Source organism: Bos javanicus, chromosome 23, assembly GCF_032452875.1.
Source record: "Bos javanicus breed banteng chromosome 23, ARS-OSU_banteng_1.0, whole genome shotgun sequence".
Lineage (NCBI taxonomy): Eukaryota > Metazoa > Chordata > Mammalia > Artiodactyla > Bovidae > Bos > Bos javanicus.
In genome coordinates, this window is record NC_083890.1 from 40,308,513 (window position 1) to 40,331,901 (window position 23,389).

Sequence of the window (23,389 nt, forward strand, 5' to 3'; positions counted from 1 at the left end):
ACCCTTGCAATTACAAGTGTCCAAGAGATTGAATGAAGGCAGAGGTGACATATGCCACTTCCAGGTCTGACCCATAAAACCTTCCCAGGAATGATCCTGCATTGTCTTTCCTGAGTCAGTGGCCAAGGACTTGGAGTCAGGAAGGGGCTAAAAGATAGAAGATGCCTGGTCCCTGAATGACCATATGGAAGACTGTCAATCAAAAACACCACAGCAGACCTCAGGCAAGCAAGAAAAATGAGAATTAGGCACTTCTGCTTAAAGCAGTTGGACTAACCTAACTAGTACTAAAGTCTCCTATTCAATCACTTGACCTTTGTATATTTTTTCTCATTCAATCCTCACAATAACTCTATGAGATAAGAACTATTATCCCTATTAAAAATAAGGAAACATGGGCTAAGAGAATTTAACTGCTTTCTTAAGTGGGTAACTTGACAAGTTGGTTTAGAGTGGCTCAGTTCAGTGGGAGTTTCTTGTGGACTTTATCAGATTAATTTGCAAGTAGCCATCCAGGAAAAAAAAAAAAAAAGATCCTTTTTGTTTTTCTTGCATTTGGATTCACAAAGCTAAAGAGTAGAAGATCTAGGGTTCAAATCCAGGTAGGCCCAAGTCCAAAGATTCTACCCTTGACCACCCTCACAAATTAATATATATATATTTTTAATCTCAAACCTATGGGCATAAACCCATAAATAATCGGAATCTCTCAGTGTACCTAAGTACTTAGCTTAAGTACTAAGGTTAACTACTAGGCTTTCTTGGTTGGTTTAAGATGAATAAATTATCAACACATTGGATTACTGCCCCACAGCTTAGAAAATCCTTACTGAGTGAGTGCTCTGGCAGAGCACTCTGCTGGGCCATGCATATCACTAGCTGGAGGAACGGACAGAAGGGGTCTCTCATCCTCCTTTCTCTTCTAATTTCTTAGACTCTTTAAATAATGAAAGGACAAAAATTAGTTTTAGATTCCTGCTCAGTGCACAGGAAGGCACTATCTCTTTATTTTTTAAAAAATAATTATTTATTTATTTGGCTGCCTCAAGTCTTAGTTGCAGTACGCACACAGGGTCTTTGTTGCATCATGTAGAATCTTTCATTGAGGGGCACGAATTTTCTAGCTATGGTGAGTGTGGGCTCCTGAGCACATGGGCTCAGTAACTGCACAGCATGTGGGACTTTAGTTCCCCAATCAGGGATCGAACCTGTGGCCCTTGCATAGCAAGGTGAACTGTTAACCACGAGGCCACCAGGGAAGTCCCAATATTTCCTTTTATTTATTTATTTTTTTAAACTAATTAATTTATTTTAATTTGGAGGCTAATTACATTACAATATTGTGGTGGTTTTTGCCATACACTGACATGAATCAGCCACAGGTGTCCCCCGTCCCATACCCCCCTCCCACCTCCCTTCCCATCCCATCCCTCTGGGTTGTCCCAGTGCACCAGCTTTGGTTGCCCTGTTTCATGCATAGAACTTGGACTGATCAATGTATACTACCATTTCACATATGGTAGTATACATGTTTCAATGCTATTCTCTCAAATCATCCCACCCGCACCTTCTCCCACAGAGTCCAAAAGTCTGTTCTTTATATCTATGTCTCTTTTGCTGTCCCGCATATAGGGTTATTGTTACCATCTTTCTAAAGTCCACATATATGCATTAATATACTGTATTGATGTTTTTCTTTCTGACTTACTTCACTCTGTATAATAGGCTCCGGTTTCATCCACCTCATTAGAACTGATTCAAATGTATTCCTTTTGACAGCTGAGTAATATTCCACCGTGTATTTGTACAACTTTCTTATCCATTCATCTGCTGATGGAAATCTAGGTTGCTTCCATGTCCTGGCTATTGTACACAGTGCTGTGACCAATATTTCCTTTTAAAATGCAAGTCAAATAAAGACAGAAAAAGAGGGCAGGTGGAAGAAACTCTTTCTTACTTATGGAGGATTAAAAAACTCAGATTTCCTAGTCTTTTTAATAGAACAAAATCAACAGGCCAGTCAATGGCCATAAATCATCTTCCCTTTAGCTGGAAACCTAGGGTTAATTTCTTCCACTGTGTACCAGTACACATTAATTTCACGCAAGCACACACTCACACAGTTTCATTGTCAGGTTCTCAGCAGCATAAGACGTGTTGAAGAAAATATGGAAGTGTCTGTAGGTGGGAAGGCACTCCCTGCTGTAGTTACAGCACAACAGATGTGGGCCTTGACCACAAAGGTGCTGCCCATCTGTCCGAAACAAGGTGGAGGGGCACAGGCAGCAGACCTCCCAAAAACCCCTGTGACAAGCCTTCCGAGTGGTGCCCATCCAGGACTTTAGAGGCACTGGGCTAGCAGAAGTTACATTTTCAGCCGTGGCCAAAGTTTTGGGGTCACTCACGGTAGAGATGAGAGATCAAATTGCCAACATTCATTGGATCACAGAGAAAACAAGGGAATTCCAGAAAAACATCTACTTCTGCTTCATTGACTCCACTAAAGCCTTTGAGTGTGTGGATCACAACAAACTGGAAAATTCTTAAAGAGGTGGGAATACCAGACCACCTTACCTGACTCCTGAGAAACACATACGTGGGTCAAAAAGCAACAGTTAGAACTGAACATGGAACAATGGACTGGTTCAAATGGGAAAGGAGTATGATGAGACTGTATATTATTTCTTTCCTGCTTATTTAACTTAGAAAGAGGAACTAAACAGCCTCTTGATAGGGGTGAAAGAGGAAAGTAAAAAAAGCTGGCTTGAAACTCAACATTAAGAAAAAAAGATTATGGCATCCAGTCCCATCATTTCATGGCAAATAGAAGGGAGAAAAGTGGAAGCAGTGACAGATTTTATTTTCTTGGGCTCCAAAATCACTGCAGATGGTGACTGCAGCCAACAAATTAGAAGACACTTGCTTCTTGGAAGAAAAGCTATGACAAACCTAGACAGCATATTCAAAAGCAGAGACATCACTTTACTGACAAAGATCCATATAATCAAAGCTATGGTTTTTCCAGTAGTCATGTATGGATGTAAGAGTTGGACCATAAAGAAGGCTGAGCTGAAGAATTGATGCTTTCGAACTGTGGGGCTGTTGAGAGGCCCTTGGACTGCAAGATCAAACCAATCAATCCTAAAGGAAATCAACCTTGAACATTCATTGGAAGGACTGATACTGAAGCTCCGATACTTTGGCCACCTGATGCAAAGGCCCAACTCATTAGAAAAGACCCTGATGCTGGGAAAGACTGATGGTAGGAGAAGGGGTGATAGAGGGTGAGATGGTTGGATGGCATCATCAACTCAACAGACATGAATTTGAGCAAACTCCGGCAGATAGTGAAGGACAGGAAAGCATGGCACGCCGCAGTCGATGGAACCGCAAAGAGCAAGACGTGACTGAGCAAATGAACAGCAACACACGGTAGAGATGATTAAAGATCGTCTCCCACATCTCTCCCAGGTGATGGGAGACGTCTCCATGCCAACAGCACTTATTTCACCTCTCTCTATTAACTATAAAAATTTTCTACAGTTTTATTTTACCACATAACTCTTATAAATGACTATGCATTGCAGCTCTTTTTATGTGTAGTATCCATGAAGAGAACTTTGGATGGTGAGTAAAGTAATGGGCCCAGGTCCAGATTCCATGGCCAGGGCATTAAAATGTATCACTGAACTTCATTTTTCATGCTCGCAAATTAGAAATATCCTATTTTCCCTGCACCCAGTGAAGAGCTGAATGCACCAAAATTCTACACATATAGAAAAGGGGTTTCTTGGCCATTTTTTATGTGAGACTCCTTCTATCAACTGGGAAAAGATGGGCTTGATAAATTGTCACTAGAGTTCTTTTTTTTTTTTTTTTTCATGTTCTAGTAACATTTAATTCAAAAAAGCAGGCATCTGAGCCATGGGCCATAGTTTGGTAGCACCTGGTCTGTAATACCCAAAAGGCTTCCTGTATATGCCTTTTTTTAAGTGCACAGTTCAGCAGTGTTCAGTATATGCTCACTGTTATGAAACAGATCTCCAGAACTTTCTCATCTTGCAAAAGGGAAACCATCTATCTATTCAACAACAATCTATTTCTCCCCACAGCTCCTGGTAATCACCATTCTACTTTCTGTCTCTGCAAGTATGACTAATTAAGATCCCTCATATAAGTAGAATTGTACAGTATTTGCTCTTCTGTGTCACTAGAATTCTTAGCAACAATACTGTAAAGATTAGAACAATCTTTTGCCCAAAGATCATTTTTATAAATTACAACAAGGGGAGAGAAGAAAAGCATGAGATGTTCTGCACATGTTTCACAAGTTGTTCTATATCAGGATCACTGTAATAGGTCTGTAAGAAAGAGGGGTGCTTGCAAGGTGCAAGATGGGCTGACTCATAAGTACATCATGAAATCAATTCAGTGGGTGACAAATTGAAAAAGAAGAAAAGAACAGAGCAATAGAATTGACTATGTGAAATACATCATAACAAAATGCACATTACAACTGTTGTTTTGTGTAACTGGATGGTGAAATAAAATACTCTTTTTCCTATAGATCAAGGTTGAAAAATTTGAAATCCTTTGTAATAGAGAGTATAAGAACCATGTGTCTTAGTCCAAAATGAGACAGGAAATTTGGAGTTGGATGTCATCACTGTCAATCAGGGCTGTAAATCACTAAGATTTTGCGAATGTTTGTTAATGCAGCATAACAGCCTGCTTTGATATAGACACGACAGGAAAAAAGAACACGAGCTTGGTATTTGTCTACAAAAAGATTTTGTGCTGGTGGGCATTTCAGGTGGGTACACCTGAGTCTTGCTGCTCAAAATGTAGCAACAGACCAGCAGCAGCAGCATCACCGAGAGCTTATTAGAACTATAGACTCCTGGGCTCTATTCTAGACCTGTGACCCAGACTCTGCACTTTAACAAATCATTGAATCCAGACTGACTCGGATGAAGATTAGAGTTTGAGAAGCAGCAATCTAGCAGTTTTTGATAACAAAGAAGTACAAAGTATGAACTAAAAATTAGTAGTAAATACTTCCTTAATTACAAATTAGTTGTGAGACCAGTAAAAATGAATAGAATACAGGCGACATAGATAAACTGACCCTTTAAATAGGTGATGTCGAATGTCACTGTATAAATTTGGTCATAATAAGACTGTAAAGGCCGAAGAAATGTTTTGTACTATAATGTGGATTAGGGACAGAACTTTCAGGCCTTTGCATCTCATTTTCGGGATGTGTCTCACAGTAACTGGTTCTGTTGCTTGCCTGTTTTCTATCTTACACTGCCCATTCCCCGGGCACCCTTGGTTCTCAGGATACACTCTTACCTCTTGGGGTTGCTGGTACTGAGAGGCCATCAGAAGGAAAGCTCTCTGGGCCTGGAAAGCACTATGCACCATTTCTGCCTGGGAACAAAAACAAAACGGGAACAGTTTAATTGTGTGAGTACCTGCACAGAGACTTACCATATGATCCAGCAGTCCCATCTCTAGGTATATATCCAAGAAAAATGAAAATGCCTGTCCACACAAAAAACTTGTAAATAGATGCTCACAGCATCATTATTCATAATAGCCAGAGAGCAGAAAGAACCAGAGTGTCCATCAACTGATGAATGGATAAACAAAATGTGATATATCCATAACAATGGAATATTACTCTGCAATAGAAAGAAATGAAGTGCTGATCCATGCTACAACATGGGGGGAACCTTGAAAACATTATGCTGAGTGAATGAAGCCAGTCACAAAAGACCACATTTGTATGATTCCATTTATATGAAATGTCCAGAATAAGCACATCTACAGAGAGAAAGTAGATTAGTGGTTGCCAGGGGCTGGCGGGAGGGAGGAATGGGCAGTGACTGCTAATGAGCATGGAGCTTCTTTCGGGGGCAATGCAAATGTTGCAGAATTAGACAGTGGTGATGGTTTCACAACGTGGTGAATATACTGAGGATCACCAAATCATATACTTTAATAGAGTGAATGTTATGATATGTGAAGTATATCTCAATGAAGCTATTAAAAAAATATTGAGCCCCAAAGTGTAACTATTTTACAAAGGGTGTTTCTACTATCCTCTTTCACACCCCAATTTGTTCTACACTTGATAATGGAAAGAAAATTGTCCCTTAAGCTATCCCCATAAAGATACGGTCACCTGGGACTTTCCTGATGGCCCAGTGGCTAAGACTCAGTGCTCCCAATGCAGAAGATTCAGGTTTGATCCCTGCTTGGGGAACTAGATACCACATCTAGTTCCCACGCTGCAACTAAAGATTTGCATGTTGCAACTAAGACCTGGTACAGCCAAATAAATAAACAAAAATAAATATTTAAGATATGCTCACCGAGCAATAGTAGTTGCTACAACTGTTCAGTTAGATGGCTCTGGAGGAGACTTCAGGTCTACCTGTACTCAACACCCTAAAAGGAGTTGAGCAGGTGGGAATGTCTTCAAATACGTGGTACCATATTCTCTTATCCTTACCATCTACTCAGTCTTAACTAGTTGATTAATTCTTTAATTTTTTTAAATTCAAAAAGTTACAGAAGAGTATCAAGAAGAAAATAATTCCAAATGTTTATATCACACACAATTAGTTTTTAAGAAAAGTCATACAGTTGTTTTCATAAGACAAAGCACAATGATTCAGAATATTTGTTTAAATCCCTTAAGTTACAAAGATTAAAAAATTTTAAAAAATACCTCGTAACCTAGAAATAATCATTATTAATACAAGATGAACATCACAGCATCCATCTTTAAAAATCCATATGCAGACAGACATTGGTAAAATGGGACCATACCCTAAGTACTATTTTTTAAAATGAAAGTATAAATTTTCATTATAATTGAATACTAAAGATGAAAGAGAAAGAACTGATAAGCTTCAAATAAAAGTTTCTGCACTATAATTATTATGCATCATTCTAAATCATCTAAATGATCATTCTGGACTTCCCTGGTGGCTCAGTGATAAAGAACCCTCCTGTCAATGTGGGAGATGCAGGTGTGATCGCTGGGTTGGAAAGATCCCCTGGAGAAGGAAATGGCAACCTACTCCAGTATTCTTGCCTGGAGAATTCCATGGACAGAGGAGCCTGGAGGTTACAGTCCACGGGGTTGCAAAGAGTTGGACACAACTTGGCAACTGAGCATGCACACAAATGATCATTCTAAGATAAAAATATAAAATATTAAGAGACTGGGATACTTATGTACTTATATTTTAAATGACATAATGTAATTTTAGATGATACTAATTGACTCCTTGTTGGGAAAGACAAGAGCACAGGTCTTTCCCACTTCTTTCTACCTCTGGTCTCCATTTTTCACTTTGTTTTAGTTATTATTCTTACTGTAATGCTAACCCCATAGCTCCTGAGAATTACTTCTACATTTAGACATACCTAGTGGTTCTCACCAGTTGCTTTACCATGGCTTCTCCATTTCTGAGTTTTGATTTTTTTTTTTTTTCTGGCTAGACTCCCATTATCAAGTATGTTCCTCAAAAAGGTCTCAAAGTTGCTTAAGTTCTTCAGTCTGAAGCATGTCTCCCTGTTGTCTATACATGTTAACAACATCTTGGCTAGATATAACATCCTTGGGTCTCTCTCTCACCACGTGCAGAAAGGACAGCAGTGACTGTGGCAATGCACAAATCTAAGCCAGCTTGACTTTTTTCTCCTTTGTAGGAAACTGACTTTTCTATTCTGACACCTGAAGGATTATTTCTTTATCCTTGAAGCTTAACAATTTAAGTTATGTCTGGATTTTGAGCATTCTGTGTTATATTTCTTGGAATAGATTTGGTCCTTTCATTTATGGTACATTTTCTTACATAACTTTATCTTTCAAAATATGTTTTGTTCCACTTGTTAGATTTTCTACTCAGGGGTTCAAACAATTATCTTCATACTGTATAATATTTCAATGATTTCATACCTTTTAGATTCTCTCTGCCTTTCATTTCCTTATCTGTCATCTGTAATTACTGTGATTATATCAATACTTTTCTCTATTGCTGATACACGGATATTCAGTAGGGTCTCATATACATTAACATTTCTAATTTATATTTCATTTCTGTATTAATGTTGTTTTTGATTTTGATTCATTAGACTTCAATTTCCGTTTGTATTTCATTCTTACTGTTCTATCACCTTAAGCTATGCTGTGTGCTCAGTCACGTCCAACTCATTACAACTCCACAGAATGTAACCCACCTGACTCCTCTGTCTGTGGAATTTTCCAGGCAAGAAAACTGCAGCAGGTTGCTATTTTCTTCTCCAGGGATCTTTCCGACCTACGGATTGAACCTGTGTCCCTTGCATCTCCTGCACTAGTAGATGGATTCTTTACCACCGCGCCATCTGGGAAGCCCCTGAAAAATATTTTTAAAATATGCTGCTGCTGCTGCTAAGTCGCTTCAGTCGTGTCCGACTCTGTGCAACCCCATAGACAGCAGCCCACCAGGCTCCTCCGTCCCTGGGATTCTCCAGGCAAGAACACTGGAGTGGGTTGCCATTGCCTTCTCCAGTGCATGAAAGTGAAAAGTGAAAGTGAAGTCGCTTAGTCGAGTCCGACTCCTAGCGACCCCATGGACTGCAGCCTACCAGGCTCCTCCGTCCATGGGATTTTCCAGGCAAGAGTACTGGAGCGGGGTGCCATTGCCTTCTCCGAAAAATATGCTAATACTCTTATTCAGTTTTAAGAGTCTAAGTTACACTCTAATTAAGCCACAGTGAGAAATCTGTTTCTGTTCATTGTCTCATTTCCTCTGAGACAATGAACTTTCCTTTGCCTGCTCTGTTCCTCTCTGACACACTATTTCTAGTAACCCTGTGGGTGATTCCTTGAGCATTTTGCCACCTTACTGGAGACTGGTTTATTTTCCACTTCAAGCAAAAGTGTTCTTCCTAATCTTCTAGGGCCTGATGGAATAGGAGACAGGAAAAGGGAACGCTTAACTTTTCTCATTTCTCATCCAAGGGTTTTTTTTCCCCTCTTACTGACAAGAAAATGCTTAAAATAAAACCAAGATTTGTAGATCATTTACATTTAGAATGACAAATTCATCATCATAAACATAACAGATTAAATCTTATGAATATTTAAATGAGGGTATATTTTCCTTTTTGGAGTACACCATCTCCTCTTTGTCCTGGCAGCCTGAGTGCTGGGATTATGTTGCTCAAAAATCTCAAATTTTGGATATTCCTTAGGGAAATAGAGGATTTTCAAATTTTACTGTCCTAGAGACCATTATGACCTCCTGAACATGAAGCTCAAGAGTAGCATGAATGCTTATCTATACATCAAAACATTTATTTTCAGTGGTTCAGAAGGACTTTTGTCAGTCTCTAATAACCACATTTCCAAATAGAAGCTTATGAAATAAAACTTTCCATGGCTTAGACATAAATAAAAGAAGTGCACTTCTCCCACAGTGATGATACAGAAGTATGGTCCTCATCTATGGCAAGCCTTGTGGAGTCATCTGAATCATAGTTGCTGTGGGAACAGCAATTTGGGATTGCCTGACTTCTACAGTTAAAACTGCAGCTCAGAGATGGCATTAACAATATTTTTGTAGTTATCCTAAGATGAACACAATCACTGCCCTTTTTTACTTTCCTGAGCAACAACATTTAGCTCTTTGTTAACAGAACAATTTTCTGGCAGGTCTGATTAGGTGAAGATGGCCAATTTCATTAATTAGTCTCTCCCCCCACATGGCCTTTCACTCAGCAACAGCGGTGGAGGTTGGAGGACAGAAAGGCTGAATATTTAGCTATCTGCTTCCACTCTCCCTTGATGTAGACAAATCTTTCTGAGGATTCAGCTGTGTACTTCTTCCGGCTCCCTGGAACTCTGGGCGTGACTAGCAGACTCTAAACTACATTCATTTTTAATCTAATCCATTCACATTTCAAAGAATTTTTATTCCATCTTTGAGGCATTCTGATCTACCTGCTTCTTACTTCTGGAAAGTTCCATGAGTCCCCTCAACCAGACAGCATCAGTAACAATTCCTCTGAACCTGCTGAGTTCTGATAACTTGAAAGGAAGAATTTGGCTCACTCAGGCCGTTCAAAACATTGTGAAAGAGAAAGTCCAACGTAGGGATTTTCAGTAACGACAAATAATTGAGGGTTTTTGCTGAGTTTGTTCATCACACATGTGCCAGGCTCGGAGCGCCTCAGTGACCTTTGTGGGTATACATGCGCATCTATCTGCCTGTGAGCACGTGTGTGCAGAGAGGAAAGGGACAGTGTTGGTAAGAGACAAAGTTGTGCATTTTGCTTGAATTCTATCAATTTTCACTTAGGTGACTAGAATTCTTGGACAGACAGGTTGGGGTATGATCTTGACCTGCAGTCTGAGGGGAAAGAGTAGGAGAATGAATTTCAGTCATCAGTTTAAAGCAAGCCTCGGGATAAACAGACACCAGTTAATATGACTTATTTTCATTTAATCCCCCTGAGAGAGAACTGGTTCCCCGGGGAAGCCCAATTGGTCTCTGGACACCCATTAAAGCTTCGCATTATTTCATTGGGAAATCTATAGGCCACAAAGCACCATGTGGGTGATAAAATGAGCAAGGTGCAACTGGGAGAAACGGCACAGGTAAGACTTGGAGGAGATGCAAAAAGCATCCAGCTAGGATGCCTGTGCTGAAGATATTTCCAGATCTTATGACTGTATCAGTCCTATTCTTGGGAACCAGACAGCAAAGGGAAGGGGGTCCTCTTTCTCTGACTGAAGGTCAAGGGAATGGGCATCTGCTCATCAGGTGCAATTTGGGGGCTCTGGGAAGGTCACTATCAACACCACCTTCACCTTCCTCCCCAACGAGTCTGCCGAAGTCCCGTATTTTATAATTAGAGGTGCTGTGTTTTTAGATCTGATTCCTTAGGACCCTTAATCTATCCTAACGGTGAAGTCTCTTGAGTTTCATCCAACAAAAAGGTAAAAGAGAACCTGACAGATGAAAGCAAGGCAGGAAGATGAGCTGACAAACAGAAGTGATAGGAAGCCAAAGCCAAGTTCCACCCACTTCACGATTTTGCTTCAAACAATACTGAAGATGCTTAATCTTATAGAGATGAACACAAGCACCAACCGTACAAAGTCAGGTTATCAAAGCTGTCTGGATTGACATAAAGAACCATGAAGAAGGCTGACACCAGCATTTCTCCACTGGTTTGCATTAAGTTTGCATTATAGTCACCTGGTGAAAGAATGTCAAAGTGAAAGTCGTTCAGTCATGTCCGACTCTTTGCGACCCCATGGACTGTAGCCCCCCAGGCTCCCCTGTCTATGGGATTCTCCAGGCAAGAGTACTGGAGTGGGTAGCCTTTCCCTTCTCCAGGGGATCTTCCCAATTCAGGGACTGAACACAGGTCTCCCGCATTGCTGGCAGGTTCTTTACCAGCTGAGTCACACAGTCACCAGGAGGCTCTGTTAAAACAGAGATTGTCAGGATTCACCCCCAGGGTTTCAGATTCAGGAGATTTGGGTGGGCCCAAGAATTCACATTTCTAATGAATTCTCTAACAAATATTGCATGCTGTAATCGCTTAATTAAGTTTCAGGAGAGTTTCTGTTGATTCTTCTCAACTTTATACAAAGATGAAGGTCATGTCATCTGTGATAAAAGACAGTTTTATATCTTTGCAGTCGGGGTGCATTTTAGTTCCTTTTCTCACCTATTTGCATTAGCAAAAATTTCTAGTTTGATGTTGAAAATGATTGGTGACAGGGGACATCCTTGCCTTGCACCTGATCTCTGATTTTCTTACCATTAAATATGATGTTAGTTCTCAGTTTCTTGTCATTGTAAGAAAACTCCATAAACTAGGGCTAGAGGGAAACTTTTAAATTGAGAAAGTTTCCCTCTAGTCCTAGTTTATGGAGTTTTTATCGTGGATAGGTGTTGAAAGTGAAAGTGAAAGTCACTCAGTTGGGTCTGACTCTTTGCGATCCCATGGACTGCATGCAGCACACCTGGCCTCCCTGTCCATCACCAACTCCCGGAGTTCACTCAAACTCATGTCCATTGAGTCGGTGATGCCATCCAACCATCTCACCCTCTGTCGTCCCCTTCTCCTCCTGCCCTCAATCCTTCCCAGCATCAGGGTTTTTTCAAATGAGTCAGCTCTTTGCATCAGGTGGCCAAAGTATTGGAGTTTCAGCTTCAACATCAGTCCTTCCAATGAACACCCAGGACTGATCTCCTTTACGATGGACTGGTTGGATCTCCTTGCAGTCCAAGGGACTCTCAAGAGCCTTCTCCAACACCACAGTTCAAAAGCATCAATTCTTTGGCGCTCAGCTTTCTTTATAGTCCAACTCTCACATCCATACATGACTACTGGAAAAACCATAGCCTTGACTAGACGGACCTTTGTTGGCAAAGTAATGTCTCTGCTTTTCAATATACTGTCTAGGTTGGTCATAACTTTTCTTCCAAGGAGTAAATGTCTTTTAATTTCATGGCTGCAGTCACCATCTGCAGTGATTCTGAAGCCCAGAAAAATAAAGTCAGCCACTGTTTCCAGTGTTTCTCCATCTATTTCCCATGAAGTGATGGGACTAGATGCCATGATCTTCGTTTTCTGAATGTTGAGCTTTAAGCCAACTTTTTCACTTTCCTCCTTCACTTTCATCAAGAGGCTCTTTAGTTCTTCTTCCCTTTTTGCCATAGGGTGGTGTCATCTGCATATCTGAGGTTATTGATACTTCTCCCGGCAATCTTGATTCCAGCTTGTGCTTCTTCCATCCCAGTGTTTCTCATGATGTACTCTGCATATAAGTTAAATAAGCAGGATTATACAGCTTATTTTATACATTGTCTGTATATATACAGACAATATACAGCATTAAAGTACTCCTTTTCCTATTTGGAACCAGTCTGTTGTTCCATGTCCAGTTCTAACTGTTGCTTCCTGACCTGCATATAGGTTTCTCAAGAGGCAGGACAGGTGGTCTGGTATTCCCATCTCTTTCAGAATTTTCCACAGTTTATTGTGATCCACATAGTCAAAGGCTTTGGCGTAGTCAATAAAGCAGAAATAGATGTTCTTCTGGAACTCTCTTGCTTTTTCCATGATCCAGTGGATGTTGGCAATTTGATCTCTGGTTCCTCTGCCTTTTCTAAAACCAGCTTGAACATCTGGAAGTTTACGGTTCACGTATTGTTGAAGCCTGGCTTGGAGAATTTTGAGCACTACTTTGCTAGCGTGTGAGATGAGTGCAATTGTGCAGTAGTTTGAGCATTCTTTGGGATTCCCTTTCTTAGGGACTGGAATGAAAACTGACCTTTTTCCAGTTCTGTGGCCACTGCTGAGTTTTCCAAATTTGCTGGCTTATTGAGTACAGCACTTTCACAGCATCATCTTTTAGGATTTGAAATAGCTCAACTAGAATTCCACACAGAAGAACTATACAAAAAAGATCTTCACGACCCAGATAATCAGGATGGTGTGATCACTCACCTAGAGCCAGACATCCTGGAATGTGAAGTCAAGTGGGCCTTAGGAAGCATCACTACGAACAACGTTAGTGGAGGTGATGGAATTCCAGTTGAGCTAGTTCAAGTCCTAAAAGATGGTCTATACGGTCTATGGAATTCTCCAGGCCAGAATACTGGAGTGGGTAGCCTTTCCCTTCTCCAGGGGATATTCCCAACCCAGGGATCAAACCCAGGTCTCTCACATTGCAGGTGGATTCTTTACCAGCTGAGCCAGAAGGGAAGCCCAAGAATGCTGGAGTGGGTAGTCCATCCCTTCTCCAGCGGATCTTCCCAACAAAGAATTTGTTATTGTTGTTAGTCGCTCAGCCGTGTCTGACTCTATGTGACCCCAGGGACTGTAGCCCTTGCGGCTCCTCTGTCCATGGGATTTCCCAGGCAAGATTACTGGAGTGGGTTGCCATTTCCTTCTCCAGGGGATCTTCCTGAGCCAGGGATCAAACCTGAGTATCCTGCATTGCAGGCAGGTTATTTATCGCTGAGCCACCAGGGAATAGGTGTTGAATTTTGTCAAATGCTTTCCCTGCATCTATTGAAATGATCATGTGATTTTTCTTTTTCTGCTGATGTGACAGATTACATGAATTGATTTTTGAATGTTGAACCAACCTTGCATACTTGGGGAAAAAATCCAACTTGATCATGGTACATAATTCTTTTTTATACTTTTTTAGATTTAATTAGTATTTTGCTGAGGATTTTTGCATCTATGTTCACAGAAATATAGGTCTGTAGTTTCCTTATAATGTCTTTGTTTTATTTTGGTAGTAGGGTAATGCTAGGGCCTTACTAAGAACCCAGTGCTCTGGCTTATTTCAAAATGCTTCTTTTTGCCCTCCACCTGCCAAAAGCTCAAGCAGATTTTTCTCCAGGATTTACTGTGGGAACCTAGTTGAGTTGTTAGAGGTAAATCTCAAAATATTTGGGGGCTGCCTATGAATGGGTTCCCCCAGAATTCTTAACTCTGAGTTGTCTGCATTGAGCTTCCAATAATTTGCCAATTATAATTCAGGTTTTTCTACCTCAACAAATACTCCAATACTTTAGCCACCTGATATGAAGAGCTGACACGTTGGAAAAGCCCTTGATGCTGGGAAGGATTGTGGACAGGAGGAGAAAAGGGCAGTAGAGGATGAGATGGTTGGACAGCATCATTGACTCAATGAACATGAGTTTGAGCAAATTCCAGGAGATAGTGAAGGGAAGAGGAGCCTGGTGTGCTGCAGTCCATGGGGTCCCAAAGAGTCAGATACAACTTAGCGACTGAACAACAACTGGTTCCCTTGACAGTTTCAGTCATGAGTCGCTGCTCCATTAAGCCCAAACTTCACCTGTTTCTTTGGTCTCAGGGACAGCAGTTTTCCCTGTGTCCTCCTTTAAGGACCCAACAAGAGTTGCTTTTTCAGAGTTCAGCTTTTTCCTTGTTATTTGGATGGAGTGGTGACTTCCAGGCTCTTTACATGCAGAACCAGAAACTGAAATGTCCTTCTTCAGACATTTTGGAACTTCCATCCCAGCTTCATCCTTCTGATGACAGAGCATTTCCCCATGACCTGCCTTGTGATGTATGCACATTGGATTATGGAATCGGAGTGGGGCTGGTTATGAACAGCCATGCGAGAGGGGCTTAGGGGCATTATCTGGAGGAAAGGATGGTGGGACTGTGCTGACAGGGGGTCACCAAAAGACTCAATGAGAAACACTCTATTTTTCCTTGGATTGTTTCAGTTTGTTAAAAATAGCAAAGTTCTCTAAAGAAGCTTTTATCCTCAGTGCATGAGACTTTCATTCTTTGTGCTTATCACTGTTATTTTTATCATATTTATCTGGGGATGCTTGAAGGGGACTAAAGCAACACCCAAACTGCCTCTTTATACCATCACTGCCAAGAATAAAACATGCGAGTACACAGTGTCTCTTCACTATGACATCTTTAGTTCCCATGAACTTTGTCCTATTTTGCATGTTTGGGAAACAGCTCTCTCTTCCTTATGTGCCAATAGGAAAGGCACAAAGAAGCAAGCCAGGATTACTATTAACAAAGAAAATTGGAGGCATGCTTGTGCTAAAACTTGTTCTGATGGCAAAATCTGTTTTGTCAGCCATATAGTCCAATGATATAAGAAATGAAAAATCAGATTAACTGCTACTTGTTGTTGACCTTGGAATTGCCACAGTGACACAGAAGGGCCAAATTTTGCTTAGACTACAACTGTCCCCTTAATTTCGGTCAGCATCTCCGTCTCTCCGTTGGTATGTGTCACTTGTCCTTATACATACGGCCCTCACAGATCAGTGTGGATTCTATCTTAGCAAGGAGGACTTTGAACAATGTCCCGGTGAAGTAAGTATGCCACGACATCAATAGCAGTTAACTGAGTAGTGGGATTATGAGTGGTTTTTAAAATGTTCTTCTTCATACATTTATTGTCAAAATTTCTACCTCAAACATTAAAATTTTACTATCAGAAAATAATTATCAAAAAGATGTGATGAGAACACAATCGAAGTTTATTATTTAATTTCATAATCAGAACATTCTGAGTACCTTCTCGGGGGAAACAAGCCGAGAATGACTAATGACTGTAACAGGCGACAAGGTGATATTTGGGTGGAACAGACAACTAACGTTCCGTTTTGAAAGGAATGGGCTGCCAATAACCATAACTGAAAGGTAAGTTCCTCATCTGGTTAGCCTGACAAAACATAAGAAGTATTCTCATTAAGAAAGGGCATGTATTCTTTTTTTTTATTTTGGCCGTGCACTTGGGATCTTAGTTCCCTGACCAGGGATTGAACCCACATTCCCGGTGTGGAGTCTTAACCACTGGATGGCCAGGAAAGTCCCAGGAATGTATTCTTTTTTTGAAGAAATGATTTCCTTCTTTCTAGACCTCAGGAAGCACAATGCTTGGTACCCAGGCATTCTAACCATCGTCCCCCTTAACATGGCTCTCTGGCTCAAGACAACCACAGCTTTTTTTTTTTTTTTTAATTTCTAGTGTGCACACAATAAAATGGAGTCTAAATTTACAGTCTGACCAGGAGAAGGAAGAAGCAATGTCACACTCCACTTATTTATAAATATGTTGGCAACACTCCATTAAATCATAAAGACAAGTTAATTTAAAGACTCTGGCCTGCTCAAATACCTACCAAGTCCCAGTTAATTTCAGGCTCTGCCTTAGCCAAAGCATATATCAAAAGGACAATAATTTTATATTAGGTAATTGTTATAAATTAGTATTTTTACTGCCCTTACAGTTGACTGTTTTTTTTCCCCCCAATGATTTCACTTTCATTAGCAGAGAAAGAATGCATCCTTATTGAATAGAGCTAAATAGTTTTGCAGCCTAGAAAGGAAAGATGAGTAGGTAGATTGAAAATGTCAATGTGAGACTACTAGGCACATTTTATTTAAAAAAAAAATTCATCCAGGCACTGATAATAAGAGAGGTTCATTCTTCATTAATAGGACTGTTGCCTTGGCAACTTCCAGCTCACATAAGTAGTTTACATCAGCCACAGTGCACAGTTCTGACACTAAGGAACAGCTCCAACATGTCCTTTCTACATTCAGGCCTGAAATCGTCTATTACATAGCTCAGCTGCATTATTGGTTTCCATTAAAGTAACACCCCATCCAGAACATGTCCCATCCAGCCCCAGAGAACCAATTTAAACAAACTTCATCCCATGTCAAATAAATAAAAGGTAGAACTGATAAATGATCTTCTCTGGCAAAAAAATACAGGGGGACATATAGCTTTGTTTTTATCTTCTTGCTAGTGTAACAGAGGGCAAAGTTTTTTAAACAATTAATTCCATGAATAATAATGTGCGTTCAAATCATGCATTGTATCCCTAAAATTTTTATTTTGCTAGTTTGTAATTATCACCCAACAGCCTAAAGCACTTTTAGACACTGAGAGTATGAATCAGTACAATGTGTGTGGTGGGCAGGAAGGGCGGGATGTGGTAGCGGGGACAACAGTAAGTATTAGGGAGCATTTATCACTGACCCAGCTGTACCAATCCTTGGACTTTACCTTGAGAAAATAATTGTACAATTATAGAATACTATTTGTATAAGGATATGCACTGTAACTTCATATATAATAAGGAAAAAATGAAAAAAAGTCAAATGTCAGTAATTTTTTAAATGATTATAAATACAACCGATTGGATGGACAAGAGTTTAAGTAAGCTCCGGGAGTTGGTGATGGACAGGGAAGCCTGGCGTGCTGCAGTCCATGGGGTCACAAAGAGTCGGACACGACGGAGAGACTGAACTGGACTGAAATACCACTAGATGCCCATCCTTTCAGGGAAGAGACCAGGTGAGACAATCATGGAGCCCAGGTGTACGTCGTTTCAGAGTCACACCCTAGGGCCTTAATCGTCCTACCCTCATCTGGGCTCTGCATCCTTGTCCATATTATTTCCTCCACCTATGATTTTGATTGTTTACATCAATGATGGTATAACCACGCAATGAAATACTATGCAGTCATTAAAAGTGATAGTATAGACCTCATCTTACTGACATGGAAAGAGGCCCAGAACACATGGTCGAAACAAGCAGGTCACAAACAATAGAATGTGTAGAAAAGTTTGTAAAATGTATAGTATAAAACTAATCACTGTAATTTTAAAAACCCAATATAAAACTTTTCTAAACAATTAATTGTAGCAGATGACCTTTTAAAAAACCAACTGTTTGAAATAATTAAAACCAGTGAGCATTTCTTAAGACATCAGAATAGAAACAAAGAAAACACTATTGTATATTTAAATCTGTTTGCTTTTCTGACAGGCAGATTAAGTTTGTAATCGGAACAAAACTCTTCTCTGAAATTAATTTCATTTTCAAATTTAGCCAATGCATAGTGACAAGTCCCATCACTTCATGGGAAATAGATGGGGAAACAGTGGAAACAGTGTCAGACTTTATTTTTTTGGGCTCCGGAATCACTGCAGATGGTGACTGCGGCCATGAAATTAAAAGACGCTTACTCCTTGGAAGGAAAGTTATGACCAACCTAGATAGCATATTCAAAAGCAGAGACATTACTTTGCCAACAAAGGTTCATGTATGGATGTGAGAGTTGGACTGTGAAGAATGCTGAGTGCCAAAGAATTGATGCTTTTGAACTGTGGTGTTGGAGAAGACTCTTGCGAGTCCCTTGGACTGCAAGGAGATCCAACCAGTCCATTCTGAAGGAGATCAGCCCTGGGATTTCTTTGGAAGGACTGACGCTGAAGCTGAAACTCCAGTACTTTGGCCACCTCATGTGAAGAGTTGACTCATTGGAAAAGACTCTGATGCTGGGAGGGATTGGGGGCAGGAGGAGAAGAGGACGACAGAGGATGAGATGGCTGGATGGCATCACTGACTCTATGGACGTGAGTCTCAGTGAACTCCGGGAGTTGGTGATGGACAGGGAGGCCTGGTGTGCTGCGATTCATGGGGTCGCAAAGAGTCGGACATGACTGAGCGACTGATCTGATCTGACAGTGACAAGACACTTGGCAAATTGGCCCCTCTCAAAATTCTCTAACTTGCTTTCCTAACACTTAAGGAATCGAAAGCATTTTACCAACATGTTTAAACTAAATCCTTTGACTCTCAAAGCCAGAAGTGCTGCATGGTTGCTGAATTTTGGGGTCTATACAAGTAAAGGATACTTGGCTGCTGCAATGAATCAGAAAAATTAGAGGTAGCAAGTATTCCTTATCCTAGAATGCACTGCAACACTAAGCACTGTCCTTTCACTTTGTACTATTTGAGTCGTATGCTTATTTAAGCTTCATGCCTGTGTGTATGCCTTGAGTCTCTGAGTGGGTAATAAGCTCTTGGAGACTAGGCCCCCGGGTGCCTACACGTTGTTTATTCGCTAAGTTGTGTCCAACTCTGCAACCTCATGGACTGTAGCCCACCAGGCTCCTCTGTCCATGGGATTTCCCAGGCAAGAATACCAGATCAGGTTGCCATTTCCTTCTCAATGGAATCTTCCCGACCCAGTGATTAAATCCATGTCTCCTACATTAGCAGGATTCTTAACCACTGAGCCACTTGGGAAGCCCAGTGCCTATACAGAAGGGCCTTTATTACACTAGAAGCTCAATAACTACCAATAAATAATGAATGATTTGAAATTCTTAGAAAACGGTGTGGCACAGCAGAGAATCCGTGAGCTTCAGATCTTCAGAGAGGCCTGAGATGGAATCCAACTCTACCCATTGACACAGGGCTATAAGCAAGTTATCCAGCCTTCCTGATGCCTGGCTTCTTTATCGCGAATTTACCTACCTTAAAGTGTTCTCCTGATGATCAAGTAAAGCTATGCATCGGCATCTGTACGAAGTGCTTAACATAGTAGGTCCTCAATAAATGCTAGTTCTCTTTCCCCTTCGCCTCTCTTACTAATACAGAAAATTTAAATATGGCAGGGAAATGAAATAGATCTCCGGTGACCATAGAATTCAGCCACAAACCAGATTTTGTTCATCCATCAACCGTACAGGCCTGACAACGACTGAGATCTTACGACGGAGCACTCAATCCATGAAAGTCCTTGCTGAACACTGGTTCCCCAGGGCCCCATGGATTCTGCGGCATCTTGGACTCCTGACCACTCTGGACCAGCACGCAGCCAAGCTGTGTGGAACCAACACTACTTGGTACCCATGTTTTCTCACTTGTCTTTTGCTGCTCAGTGAACTTCTTCCAGGCAATACCTCGATTCCAAGATCTTTTTCTTAAAATACCAAATCTTCCTTTCCTTTTCTTCTGATAACAGTTTACACATGCTTGTTACAAAAGTTCAAAAGACATGGATGTTTAGAATGTAAAGATTTTGGCAAGTCTGGCCCCCAAAAATGACTACTCTCAGCAATTTAATAAGTATCCTTCCAGCCTTTCTTCTCGTAAAAATATATATACATATAAACATTTCATCATTTTTAAAGCAAACTATATAATCATAATGTTTTTAAATATTTATTTTTATTTATTTATTATGAATTTGGCTGTACCGGGTCTTATTTGCAGCATGTGGGATCTTTAGTTGAGCCATGCAAACTCTTCATTTTGGCAGATGGGATCTAGTTCCCTGACGAGGGATTAGACCCAGGTTCCTGGCATTGGGCGCCTGGAGCCTTAGCCACTGAGCCATCAGGGAAGCCAGCAGACTTCACTTTCCAATAAGGCAAATCTTTTGGTAAGTGTATACATCACCTCTCTATCCTTTCAATTCCTGTTCTGTTATCCCTGGAAAAATTTCTTCTCTCCTTTTTTATTGGTCCCACATGTCAATTCTGAATTTATTCTGATAATCAAAGGAGAGTAATTATATACTCACACAAAGAAAAAGAAAAATCCTATGCATGGTAGCAAAAGTAGAAAGGAACCAGGTCCATCGTCAGTTGTAAGTACACAGAATCTACACAGAAATCTTTATCTGGTGCTAAGTCCTTCTCTAATTAAATGCGCACTCCCCCAGGTATCAGCATTCATAATAAATGAGTGTTTTTCATTTAATATTATTGTTTTCCTGCTTCATGTAACTAAAACTAAAATCATGGTGGAAGAGTCATTGAGTCATGTTTCTTCCCCAACATTCTGCATTACATGGTGCTACTCAAAAAACCTTTGGTGAAGACTTTCTTTTTAATTTCTCATCTCTCACAGACTTATAGTTTTGTAAAAGAAATATTAATAAAAGAGCCTTACTAGAAAAATGAAATAAAGACACACAAACACAAGTCCAAGTTTCTTAAATTATCAGATTTGCTACTGCTAAGTCGCTTCAGTCGTGTCCGATTCTGTGCAACCCCATAGCCGGCAGCCCACCAGGCTCCCCCATCCCTGGGATTCTCTAGGCAAGAATACTGGAGTGGGTTGCCATTTCCTTCTCCAATGCATGAAAGTGAAAAGTCAAAGTGAAGTGCTCAGGCATGTCCGACTCTTAGCGGCCCCATGGACTGCAGCCTACCAGGCTCCTCCATCCATGGGATTTTCCAGGCAAGAGTACTGGAGTGGGGTGCCTAGCAGCCTTTAAAATGACTCTGTTGGATTGTTATAAAAGTTCTCAATGTCTTACTCACAATTTCTGTACTCATTTCGTGGCAGACCATTAGCAGAATCTGTGGAAGGCAGTGGTTTATGTACCACACACAGAGTAATACTCTTCTGCATCTTTGCATATGAAATGAACCACCCGTCCCTTACATTAGGTCTATAGGCAAATGTTTTCCAAGTTTCTAAGAACTAACTTACAGATGAACTTTGGGTTGAGAGTCCTCATCTAAAAGTTTGGGACTGTCTGACCTGGATATATTGAGACAATCTACTGAATTTTTCACTTCCCGGGTGGCTCAGTGGTAAAGAATCTGCCTGCCAAGAAGGAGATGCAGGTTCAATCCCTGGGTCAGGAAGATCTATCCCCTGGAGAAGGAAATGGCAACCCACTCCAGTATTCTTGCCTGGGAAATCCCATGGAAAGAGCAGCCTGGTGGGCTACAGTCCATGGGGCCACGAAAGGGTTGGACACAACTTAGCTACTAAACAACAACAACTGAATTTTTCACTTTTCATCCAGATATTTAAAATTATATAAATACAACTAAAGACTCTTGAAACCAGGAATAACTAATTATTAGAAATATGATGCCATGAAGTCCTGGACAAAAATTCAATTTCTCAACTGGCCCTTTTGACTCCCAAGTCATTTCTTGCCTGATAGCTATCACTTTAATGATTGGAGGGGAAAGCAACATGGTAAAACCCAATCCAAACAGAAAAATCAAACAAAATCCAGAGTTGTCCTTTTTCTAACTCTGACCTTCAGTTTAAAATACTTACAGTAAGGCTCACAAAAATATACTGTCACAGACAGAGCTCATGGGATTTCTATTGGACTACAAGTCAATATATTGATGGATTTTCCTGTTACTTATGAATTCCCACCTAGCTTTCTTTTTTAAGTTTTTAAAAAATTAATTTATTTATTTTAATTGGAGGCTAATTACTTTACAATATTATGGTGGTTTTTGCCATGCTGCTGCTGCTAAGTCACGTCAGTCATGTCCAACTCTGTGCGACCCCAGAGACGGCAGCCCACCAGAATCCCTGGGATTCTCCAGGCAAGAATAATGGATTGGGTTGCCACTTCCTTCTCCAGTACATGAAAGTGAAAAGTGAAAGTGAAGTCGCTCAGTTGTGTCTGACTCTTAGTGACCCCATGGACTATAGCCCACGAGGCTCCTCTGTCCATGGGATTTCCCAGGCAAGAGTACTGGAGTGGGTTGCCATTGCCTTCTCCGGTTTTTGCCATACATTGACATGAATCAGCCAAGAGTGTACATGTGTCTCAACATCCTCAACCCCCATCAACTCCCTCTCCACCCCATCCCTCTGGGTTGTCCCAGTGCACCAGCTTTGGGTACCCTGCTTCATGCATCGAATTTACACTGGTCATCTATTTCACATATGGTAATATACATGTTCCAATGCTATTCTCTCATATCGTCCTACCCTCGCCTTCTCCCACATAGTCCAAAAGTCTCTTCTTTACATCTGTGTCTCTTCTGCTGTCTTGCATAGGGTCATTGTTACTGTCTTTCTAAATTCCATAGCTTTCTTAAACTGCCTTAGAGCTCCAGTCTTTCAATGGCTCATTTTCCTCAACTATAAAAGAGGAATGAGAATAAAGAGAATGAAGAGGGTACTAGATACATTGTCAGGGCTATGATAAAACCAGGGATTGTGTGTGCGTGTGTATGTATTCATGATAAAAATCTATAGAATCTATATTTCT

The 23,389-nt window shown here is 40.6% G+C and overlaps 1 protein-coding gene across 1 annotated transcript in view; it reads right to left on the reverse strand.

The window, feature by feature from the left end:
• Window positions 1-23,389, reverse strand: part of CAP2 (cyclase associated actin cytoskeleton regulatory protein 2) — a 136,673-nt gene that overhangs the window by 77,069 nt on the left and 36,215 nt on the right. Inside the window, exon 4 of the mRNA XM_061398781.1 lies at window positions 5,356-5,433. Coding sequence (XP_061254765.1) covers window positions 5,356-5,433 — 78 coding nt within the window. The remainder of the gene's footprint in view (window positions 1-5,355; window positions 5,434-23,389) is intronic.